This window comes from Nannospalax galili, unplaced genomic scaffold (assembly GCF_000622305.1).
Source record: "Nannospalax galili isolate Female #2095 unplaced genomic scaffold, S.galili_v1.0 scaffold335, whole genome shotgun sequence".
Classification (NCBI taxonomy): domain Eukaryota; kingdom Metazoa; phylum Chordata; class Mammalia; order Rodentia; family Spalacidae; genus Nannospalax; species Nannospalax galili.
The window spans coordinates 2,514,273-2,525,940 of record NW_008337842.1 but is presented as its reverse complement, the minus strand read 5'-3'; the positions used below and the strand labels follow the sequence as shown (position 1 = coordinate 2,525,940).

Below are 11,668 nucleotides of genomic sequence, written 5' to 3'. Positions count from 1 at the left end.
TTATTTTGATATATCACAGTGAAAGATTTATCGTCCTCTTTTTTTTTTTTTTTTTTTTTTTTTTTTTAAAAAAAAAAAAAAAAAAAAAAAAAAAAAACAAACCCAAATATTTTTAAAAAGGAAAAAAAAAAAGGAATCAAAGACCTAGGAGGTGACAGATGTGCTTCTGCTTAACTTGAGTACCAGTTTCACTGTAGAGAGTGGCATTTTAGAGACTCTGGTCACTAGGGGAATACCATGTTGGTCAAACTCTTAACCTTTGTTAAGGCCCAGGAGCCTTTCTTTTTCCTTTTCAAAACATCTTCTGTTGTGATCATCAAGGAGAGGAATAACTACAGAAAACAAAGCTCTGAAAGGCAAATGTTACCATCTCCAGTAGCCTTTAGGATTTGCTTGTTTGGGGAGACAAGGAAGGTCTTGCTGTGTAACCCAGTCTGGTCTTGAACTGTTGCCCAGGCTAGCTTTGAACTTGACATCTTCCTGCTTCAGTCATCTGGTGCTGGGACTACAGGACTAAAACCATACCCGGCTTTAGGTTTTACCTTTATAAGTCTAATATTTGAAAAAAGAAATAGCTGATAATAATGTATACATTTTCAACACAGAATCCCAGCAATGCCATCACATTGGAGTGCAACACGCTTTGTAAGACTCCAAGAATGCTTTTAGGGCTGAAATCCCATGACACTGCCCTACTTGGTAGCTCCCGTATTTGACTTTGGTATAATTCTAATCTTTATCTACACAATTGATACCATCTTACAGCCTGTGAGTGTGCTTAAAGGCTGCTCTTGGAGATGTTTTCAGTAACTTTCAGAACTAACCCTGTTTGCAATCTCTCAGCTTTATTTAATAGATATAGTTATTTCTCAGTATCCACAAGAGATTGGCTCCAAAAGTAGTCTGTACATATTCTGGACAGATGCAGGTTTTTCCCCCAAGTCTAGATTTGGAAAGCCAATTGCATTTGTTGTTTACTTTGTGACAGGTACTATTTCTAAATGCTTGAAAAACACTGAGTAATTTAAATCTAACATCTGTGTGTGGTAGATCTGGTCATTCCTTGGTATACATGGTGGGGAATTGCTTTAAGGATGAGAGTCTACAGACAGTGTCTGTAGACACTCAATTTCTTTATATAAATTGACAAAGTGTTTTTTAGGAGGTGGGGTCATTGGGAATGAACTCACCCTTGTACTAAAAAAGCAGGACCTCTACTAATGAGTTAAACCTCTACCCCCTTCAGTAGACTTTGAATAATTCTAGGTTAATTATAATGCCTAATACAACAGAAAGTGGTATGTGAATGGTTGTTAAGGTGTATTATTTAGGGAATAATTGCAAAAATTAAAAGTATACTGTTCAGGTCACCATAGGCCTAACTGCATGTCAGCAGCAATGTAACATTTTGATTCACATTTTAATGAATCTAAGGGTACAGACATGTGGACACAGAGGGCTAACTATACTGTGAAGATTCCCATTTTTAGATAAAGAAACTAAGACACAAAGAGGTTAAATAGTTTGTAAAAACCCAGTATGACTTGGAAGCTGGGGAGATGGCTTAGTGGTTAAGAGCACTGGCTGCTCTTGCAGAAGACATGAGTTTGGCTTCTGTCACCCATGTGGCTTACAGCTTTCCATAACTACAATTCTGAGAGGTCCACCACCCTCTTCTGGCCTCTGTGGGCACTACACACACATGTTGTCCTTACATGAGGCAAAACACTTGTACACATAAATTAAAAAAAAAAAAAAGCCAGTATGACTTGTTTAAATGGGAAAACCCTTTTACCTGAAACTCTGTCATGAGATTGTAGGAATAGTGGAGTCTTTGGGTCCCATAATTTTTTTTTTTTTCTATTTAAGGTTTTGAAGTACAAGAAGAAGGTTTTCTGGCAAAAATTCTGGTCCCAGAAGGCACAAGAGATGTTCCTCTAGGAACGCCTCTTTGTATCATTGTAGAGAAGCAGGCAGATATAGCAGCATTTGCAGACTACAGGCCAACAGCAGTACCCGATTTAAAGCCACAAGCCCTATCACCTATGCCACCTCCGGTAGGTATGCTCTAAAATCAAGGAAATTTCTATGTTCACCTCTAAAGGGATTTGATTAGATGATGTCCTACATTCTTTTATGTGTAAAGATCATAAGCATCAGAACGGTGATCATTAGTCTTTGTGGAAACCTGTGGTGTGTAGCACTGTGCGGTCCCCCTAGGGTTCAGTGATTTGCTCCTTATATTCTCTTTCCCTCTGCACAGCTGACCTACATGTTCTGCTTTGGGTGTAAAGGTCATGTCATGGAAATTTAGGGTTTCATTTCCTGTATTGATGGGATGCTGTTTAGTACCCCTGTATTGATGTGATGCTGCTTAGTAACTCTATATTGATGGGATGCTGTTTAGTAGTCCTGTATTGGTGGGATGCTGTTTAGTAGTCCTGCGCTGATAGGATGCTGTTTAGTAGCCCTGTGTTGGTGGGATGCTCTTTTCTAGCCCTGTGTTGATGGGATGCTCTTTTCTAGCCCTGTGTTGATGGGATGCTGTTTAGTAGCCCTGCATTGGTGGGATGCTGTTTAGTAACCCTGTGTTGATGGGAATGCAGCAGCATTTGTCTTATTTTTGAACATGGGATCTTATAGCTTCATTGTATGTTCTGAAATTAGGTTAAATAAAGGCAGAAACCCTTTTGGTGATATACTCCATGGGAATAAAGAGGTAGCAAGAAGCTGGGCATGGTAGTTCACACATAGTTGGAGCACTTGGGAGGCTGAGGCAGGAGGATTGCCCTGGGTTACATAGTCTCAAAGGGGAAAGACAGTGGCAAGAGGTGACAGAAAGGTGGTAAGGAGATTATACACAGGTCAGTTTTCATTCCATGCCTCTCCTGTTATCATGGAGTAAGAATTCTTGGTTTAGTTCTGTCTCTGACAAAAAGTATTATTCTGCTATTCCTATTGTTATAGTAGTCAAACACAGAAAAATACAATATGATCTTGGGGTAGTGAACCTTTTTAAATTTAATCTTCTAAAATGTAAACTGTTAGTCTTTCAGACTGTCTTGCAGTGGTGAATCAGTCATTTAAAACTTTTTCCAAAGGTGGCTGCTGTTCCTCCAGCTCCCCAGCCGTTAGCCCCTGCACCATCGGCCACTCCTGCTAGACCAGCTACTCCTGCTGGATCAAAGGGAAGGATATTTGTTAGCCCTCTTGCAAAGAAGTTGGCAGCAGAGAAAGGGATTGATCTTACACAAGTTAAAGGTAAGTTTCTGAAGATTGGGGGTTATAAAGTTAAAATTTTTTAAATTTCATCCTTAAGACCAGCACATACAACTATGTGGAGGGAAATTTCTTTTTGTTGCCTCCACAGAGTAGGGAAACCATTCTTGTGCTTTCTTTAATCTGCCAGGTCTATCTATATAATTTAGGTGTCTTTTGAAGTTTCCTCTTTTTATAGGAACTACTTAATGTCAGTAGTGAACAGATGAAGATATAGCTCCACACTCATCCTCAACAATCTGAGGGGTTCCCTTAATCTTTTAGGGGCTTTGACTTAGGCAAACCCAGGTTTTTATGTGAAAAAGAATTTCAGGACTAACTGGTATGAAGCAGAGTTGGGGTTTTATCAAAAATGGAAAGACACTCACAAAAAGCAAAAGCATATTCAAGACCGTGGGTGTTGGCTTCGAAAGAACAGAGTAGGTTATGAAAAGAAGTTTTTAGTGTGGATTTTAGGTATGGGGATTAAGAGAGAGATGCTCAGGGAAATAGGACATACCCAAGTGTGGGTATGGGCTTCTCAAGGGAGAGTCATAGAAATTAAGACATACCACATGTGGGTATGGGTCCTCTAGGAAGAGTTGCAATTATGTGTCTTAAAATTAACTACATAAACCATTTTGGTTTCTCTCAAGTTATATCACAAAGAGTTGCTAAGAAACTTTCTTTTTCTTCTCTCTCTCTTTCTGTAATAAGTGGGATTATAGGGTGGCTTTGGTGGTATTAGACATGGAATTATAGTCTGATATGGTAAAAATCCTGCTAGGGTTACACAAGGAGCTCAGTATATATCTTCTGTTATAAATGAGGTTTCTGGTGAGAGCTTTGAAAATTGCTGGTTTATATAGCTGGGAAGGAAGGGAGACCTTAAGCAAATGTTAATTGTGCTGGAATTCTTGCTTCACAGCTGGTAAGGGGCTTCAACCAGACACTGGAGTGAGGGGTTCCTTTCCCTATACTTAACTATTGCTGAAAGTATACATGTTTGTCGAGCGAAGTTGAGTTAGAAGGTTTGGTTATGTAATAAGAAATCTCTGTTAATGCTAGGCTGACCGAATGTAGCATTAAGCAAAACGGCTGGTGAGATGGCTCAGTGGATAAAAGTCCTTACTGCCATGTCAAACAACCTGGAGTTCTGTCCTCATGGCAACCACATGGTAGGAGAGAACGTACTCCTGCCAGTTGTTCTCTGACCACCACATGTATGCCATGGTATACCTGCACACACACAAATAAATATGTAACTAAATAAATAGGTGTAGTAAAAATTGTGAAAAATGAGCAAAACATGAGGTAGAGTTGATTCGAAATAATAAAATTAAGGTAAAATTGAACTGAAAGGTGGAGAACATAGCTTAGTGGTAAGAGTGCTTGCCTGGCACGCACAGGGCCCTGGGTTCATTTCCTAGAGCCATGCACCAAATAAAATAAGCCAAAAAACCCCAAAAACCAAGGTTGGGGGCTGGAGAGATGGCTCAGAGTGGATAAAAGCACTGACTGATCTTCCAGAAGTCAGTTCTCAGCACCACATGGCAGCTAACAGCTGTCTCTAACTCCAGTTCCAGGTGATCCGACCTCCTCTTCTGGCCTCCACAGGCCTTGCACAACATGGGTACACTTATATACTTGTAGGGAAAATGCTCATACACATAAAATTTAAATAAATTAATAAACATTTTTTTAAAGTGACCTAAAGCTCCCCAAGGCTAGGTGAAGATGTTGTTTTCATCTTCTCCCCACAGAAAAATGCAGCTTAGTGGTAAGAGCTTGGGAGTGGGATCTTGGCTTTATTGTTTCTGAGTAATATGTCTTGGTAAATGACTTTATTAGCATATGTATGTCTTCAGATGAATTACCCGACTTGGTTTTTCTGTCTGTAAAACTAAGATAATAGTGTATGCCCTATAGAATTATATGAATTAAATGAGGTGTAAAAGTGAAGCTTTTAACAGTATCTAACACATAATACTCTACATGTCATTAATGTTATTATTAACTGACATTTAAATTAAAATAAATATAAGCTAAATTTTAATGTTGTTATAATAATTTGAGAAAGGAGGGAAATTACTGTTCTTGAAGCTTGGTTTGATGACTAGTGCTATGTGCCAGTCATTGAATTTTCTGCATTTAATTTGCACAGTATTTCTTATCATTAATCTTTTTAAAATTTTTATTTATTTTTATTTTATGTGTATAAGTATATAGCCTGCATGTATGTAAGTGCACCTATGTTGTGCAGTGCCCTCAGAGGCCAGAAGAGGACATCGGATCCCTGGAACTGAAGTTATGGACTCTGAGCCTGTGGGGGCTGGGAATTGAACCCAGGTCTTCTACAAGAGAAGCCAGTGCTTTTAATTGCTGAGCTGTCTCTCCAGTCTCTTATCATTAATCTTATGAGTGTTCCTTCCTTTAGTTTAGATTTATTTACCTCTTTTTGTTTTGTTTTTGAGACAGGCTCTCACTAAGGTGTTCAGCTGGCCTTGAACTTGCAGTCAGTAGCTGGGATTACCCGGGCCTGGTTTACATCCTGTTTTCTTCCCACTGTCTTGTGCTCCTCTGTCTTGATGCCCTACCCTCCATAATCACTAAAGAAAAATTTGTTTTTTTCCCCCTGCTTTCCAGTTGTGTGCAATGAACTCAGTGCTAGTTTCACTTACCTGAAAGCTGCTGCTTTTTTGCTAGAGCTCAGGCCAATCACAAGGCATAAGTATACACATTTTGCCCTTCTTTACACATATGTGATTAGAATTAGGGACAGAAGTGTAAGAAATTTTAGAGAGGAGGGACTGGTGGATACTTGTATCTGAAGAACTCAGATAGTAAACAAGGGTCATTTATTGGTTAGCAACACTGATTAACTTACTAAAGAGTTTTTTTCTCTTTATAAATAAACACATTATTATTTTCATACGTGCAGAACTAAGTGAGTCATCATTACTATTTAAGCAAATTTTTATGAGTATTGTCCATCTATTAAGAACTTGTTCCTAAGGATGGACACCTTCTAGTTTTGGTCACTTCATGTGGCCCGCAGTAAAGAATGAAGTGAACAGAAACAAAGTGGTAGTCGCCAGTGGGCTCAGCAGCTAGAATGCCTGGGTTTAGGTGTCGGCTTTGCCTTGTACTAGCTGTGACCTTTCTGTCTCTGTTACTTGTGTATAAAGATAATAACTTGTGAAGACTAATGAGTAAACAGTGCCTGTGCAGAGAACCTGTCGTGGTTCTAAATTTTTATTGTTAAGTAAGATGACTTCAGAGCTAAAATGAAATCGACTGAGTGATAAACTAGTGAGTAACAGGACAGATACATGTACAGACATGATTTCTTTTATTTTTTAAGTTTTTGAGACAGGGTCTTCCTGTAGTCCCAGCTGGCCTAAAACTGGAGTCTAGGCTGGACTTGATCCCACAGAGATTCCGCCTCCTCTGCCTCCCTAGTACTGGGATTAAAGGCATGTACCACCATGCAGACAGATACATGTACAGACATGATTTATTTTTTAAGTTTTTGAGACAGGGTCTTCCTGTAGTCCCAGCTGGCCTAAAACTGGAGTCTAGGCTGGCCTTGATCCCACAGAGATTCTGCCTCCTCTCCCTCCCTAGTACTGGGCTTAAAGGCATGTACCCCCATGCAGACAGATACCTGTACAGACATGATTTATTTTTTAAGTTTTTGAGACAGGGTCTTCCTGTAGTCCCAGCTGGCCTAAAACTGGAGTCTAGGCTGGCCTTGATCCCACAGAGATTCTGCCTCCTCTCCCTCCCTAGTACTGGGATTAAAGGCATGTACCACCATGCTGGCACTATTTTAATAGTAGCAGTTACAGGGTGGGTTTATCAGTTTGGTGGTAGAAGATGAGAATTCCTCTCTGGTTGCTTGTGTTTGATCAGTAAAGTAAGGTTATTAGCTTGGAGAATAAATCTGGAAAGGATTGAAGTTAGAGATATTATAAAATAATCTTAGAGATTGGGAGGGTAAATTTAAAGAAAGCAGTAGGATTTCTGGGTAATTTGTGTATCTGTTTTGGGTTATGGTTCTGAGCTGAGTTAGACAGCCAGGTGTGTACTTACCTTGCAAGCAAAGTGAGCTACTCTGGTCTTAATGAGAGGACAACAGTTGTAGTTCTGCAAGGAGTGATCATAACAATAGTCCATAACACAAAAGTTAGGTGAGGACAAAAGCGAAGGCAACAGGAATGTGATGGCTGATGACAGTAGAAGAGCCCACAGAGTCGAGTCTTCATTTTATTTTAGTTTGGTTTATTTGTATTGCTGGAATTGAGCCCAAGACTTTGTGCTTCCTAGGCAAGTGTTTTGCCACTGAGCCTCATCCCCAGCCCTGGAGTGGAGGGATGAGGAGGTTGATGAGACTTTGCAGTGGAGGGCAGGAATAGTCTAGGCTCGGTGAGCTCAGTAACGGTGATTATGTGGTGTTGTCTGACACCAAATGTTTGGCGTTTTTTTCTGTATGACCACCAACTGAGTGGCCAGTAATTCAGACCAATTCTGACATTAACCACGTAGATTCAGCATGAGACTCCATACTAAAATCTCCTAAGATGCCTTTACTTTAAATTCCAGCTTACGCCACCTGTATATGTAACATCAGTAGTAAATCTGGAATTGCCAAGAATTCTCCTTTGGTTTGATAGTTAGGTAAAATGACTAACAGATTTCAGGAAAGAGCTTTATTTTCACTTTTTTATTATAAAGACTAGAACTCAGACACAGCCAGTGAAGAGATGCGTAGGCAAGGTATTGTGGGGAGGGATCCACAGAGCATCCATGCCTTCTCCGGGCTTGCCATCCTACCCAGCACATTGGTGTCTTCACCAAGCCTGAAGCTCACTGAATCTCCATGTGCAAGGCTTGGTTTTCATGGCAGTTCATCACAAAGACATTATTGACTAAATCATTGGCCATTGGTCATTGAACTCAATTTCTGATCCCTTTTCCTTCAGTTGAATTGGGGCAGGAAGCTGGGCAGTGGCGGAGGAGATGGAGGTGGGGTTAGGGGAGAGGACTAGTAGTTAACACCCTCTAATCAGTGTTTGGTCTTCAAGCTGACCATCCCCTAACTGGAAGCCCTATCCCCAGTTACCTCATTAACTTAAACTAGTGTGGTGTGAAGGGTCTTGAAAAGAATAACAGCAGATACTTACCATTTGGGAAATTCCAAAGATTTTAAGAGGGCCATGCCAGGACCCTAGAACAAATACCAAATAGAGATACATTTTTATCATACCACAGTAATGGTAGAAATAAGGTTTCTGTTCTGGGTTTCAGAGATTTAAATTTCTTTTAAATTTACTTTCATTGTGGGGGAAATGCTTCAGGCAGACATGTTTGCAAGTGTGTGTGTGTGTGTGTGTGTGTGTGTGTGTGTGTGTGTGTACTTGTGTACTCTGGTATGTGGAGGTGAGAGAACAACTTTGTGGACTCAGTTATTTCTTCCACCTTTATATGGTTCTGAGGATTGAACTCAGGTTACTAGACTTTGTGTGGCAAGTGTCTTTTTACCCACTGAGCCATCTCACCAGATCCCAGAGATGTTTAAGAACTGGTAATAATATAGTCTGGGATTTGACTTAGGAGATGATGAGGCTCTTGTATGTGGAGGGGAAAAGTTATAGCTGAATAGATGAAAAAAATGCAGAAGTCTGGGTATTAGATGGATTGTTCCCAACAGGACAAGGATCAGGATGCATATTTACCTAAATGAATGGTAGTAATTATGACTTGGGTCAATGAGGTAAGTGAAGAGAAGTAGACTGTAGTTAGACAGCATGGGCATGAATGTCAGAGGGAGTTGAGGATTTGGATTGGGGAGGTGGGGGTAGGACGGTGAGACAAGGCATTGTGTAGCCCAGGCTGGCCTCAAACTTCACATGTAGCCTTGTACTCCTGATCCTCCTGACTCCACCTCCTGAGTGCTGTGTTTACAGGTGCACATCACCATGCCAGGCAGGGAGTTTAGGTTTCTGAGAAGACAAAGAAGTTTTGAATTGGCTAGGCATAGAAGGTACTGACCTACTTCAATACTCTGAATGACTTGGGGTAGAGGATAGTGTGAGAGAGCAAGAGAGAAACCAAAAAACTTGCACTGTAGAACCAAGAGAGAAGTCAGACAGGCAGACTGCTTAGTAATGTTGGCTAAAATGTAATCGCAGAGGAAGAAACTGTTGAAACTTAAGCCCTGATGTTCAGAGTCTGCTTGCTCTCACAGCAACCCCACGATGATTTGTGTTTTGGTGCAAGGCAGTTTTACCTCACCATCCCATTTTGTCTTCTCAACATAGCTGTGGGTGTGGGGGCTAGTGTAGGAAACTAGTCATCTGCCTTCTATGATAGAACCCTACCTATTTTATTGCTATTCCAGTGTTCTTCCCGTTATACCATACTGGGATCACCCATTGTGCCTTCATGGGGAGAAAGGTTTCAAAAGGGATTAAAAGTTTCAACTAACTCAGAAAATTGTGGTGGGTGGCTGATATAATAAGGCAGCGATGCAGATTTCCTCTTTTTGAGGGGCTGCAGGTTATGGTCTAGCTCAACACTGGTTGTAACGGGAGGTTATGGTTTGTTGAAAAAGGAGGGGAATCTAATAGAGGTACTGCCGCCTCTGTTCTAGAGCTCCTGGTGAGGATAAACAGTTCTAGCCAACTCCGTTTTCATAAGGAAGGAAAGGAATTGGGAAGAACTACACACAGCGGGAGTCCTTTTAAAAGTCTGCCATGGGGGAAGATGAATCAATTTGACCAATTTTTTTTCTAGAAGTGGGCCAGTGTAAAAGGTATAACAACTGAATTCTCAATCTGCTTTAAGGCCAGGATTATGTGCTTTGGTCTAAACTTAAAATTTAAGAGGTTATAGATGGGAAGAGGGAGGAAAATTTAATAAGATTAAGCCTGTGAGAGAAATTGAAGGTCTTTCAGAGGCATTGTAGTGTTTCTTGATCCCTCACACAGACTGGCAGCTTTGGTTGCTGTGGAGACCCTGTGAATGGTGGAAAAGGAATGATTATTAGATGAGATAACTGCAGTTACAGATGACTTTTATGCTATTCTGAGGCACAAGAGTTGATTTGTCCCCTTACAAAGTCGACCCCATACAAAGAAATACTTTATAGTCAAATAAGATTGTATTTCAAGGTTAATTGAGTTGGAGTTTTTGTTTCATTTCTTTTTCTTTTCTCTTTCTTTCTCCCTTTTCCTTTCCTTCCCTTCCCTTTCCCTCTTTCCCCCTTTCCCTCTTTCCCTCTTTCCCTTTACCCCCTCCCCTTCCCCCCTCCCCCTCCCCTTCCCTCCTCTCCCCTCTCGTTCGGTCCCTTTCCTTCCCTTCCCCTCCCCTCCCCTCCCCTTCCCTTTCCTTCCCTTTGTCCCTTCCCTTCCCTCTTTTTTTTCTTTCATGACCTGAGAGTACAGCTGTTTTTCCTTTTAGATTTATGAGCTGTGCTCAATATTATCCTTGTGTCAGTATTGCCCAATTTAAGAAATAAGTAAGAAAATGGAAAAAAAAAAAGTCCATCCTAACTAGATGAAACTCTAAATAGAAACAGTTAATATTTACAATAACCGAAAAGAACCACTGTTGGTTCAGGGTACGCTGAGTTAACTGAGTAAAGAAGCTGCTGTGCCAGGGGAGGTCCTTAGGGGAGGCTAAGGTGTGGTCTGTGCCAGGGGAGGTCCTTAGGGGAGGCTAAGGTGTGGTCTGTACTGGGGGAGGGCCTTAGGGGAGGCTAAGGTGTGGTCTGTACTGGGGGAGGGCCTTAGGGGAGGCTAAGGTGTGGTCTGTACTGGGGGAGGGCCTTAGGGGAGGCTAAGGTGTGGTCTGTACTGGGGGAGGGCCTTAGGGGAGGCTAAGGTGTGGTCTGCTGTGCTGGGGGAGGGCCTTAGGGGAAGCTAAGGCTATGAGGCCTTTGGAGAGTCTTTGGTAGCTGATCTTTAGGAACTTAGGCTTCGGATTCATTGTGGACCTCCCTGGGGGTCCAGTGGTGTGCTGTCACCTTTGTGATCTGTGTTTCTTCAGGGACGGGACCAGAAGGCAGAATCATCAAGAAGGACATTGACTCTTTTGTGCCTTCTAAAGCTGTTCCTGTGAGTTTTATTTGACTTTAAAAAAAAAAATTATTGGGGGGATTGAACCCAGGGCCTCATGCATGCTAGCCAATCACTCTAGCACCTGAGTTACACTCCTAGCCCCCAGCCTTTATTTTTATATTTATCTCTTAATCCTTCAATTTAAGAATATTTTGCTTGGGCTGGAGAAATGGCTCAGCGGTTAAGAACACTGACTGTTTTTGCAGAAGACCTGGGTTTGAATCCCAGCACCCACATGGCAGCTAACAGCTGTCCATAACTCCAGTTCCAGGGGATCCAACAGCCTC

The 11,668-nt window shown here is 41.3% G+C and overlaps 1 protein-coding gene across 1 annotated transcript in view; it reads left to right on the top strand.

Moving 5' to 3' along the window:
- The window catches only part of Dlat (dihydrolipoamide S-acetyltransferase), a 29,079-nt gene that overhangs the window by 5,588 nt on the left and 11,823 nt on the right, over positions 1-11,668 (top strand). The window contains exons 6-8 of the mRNA XM_008832789.3: positions 1,870-2,057; positions 3,102-3,261; positions 11,311-11,378. Coding sequence (XP_008831011.1) covers positions 1,870-2,057; positions 3,102-3,261; positions 11,311-11,378 — 416 coding nt within the window. The remainder of the gene's footprint in view (positions 1-1,869; positions 2,058-3,101; positions 3,262-11,310; positions 11,379-11,668) is intronic.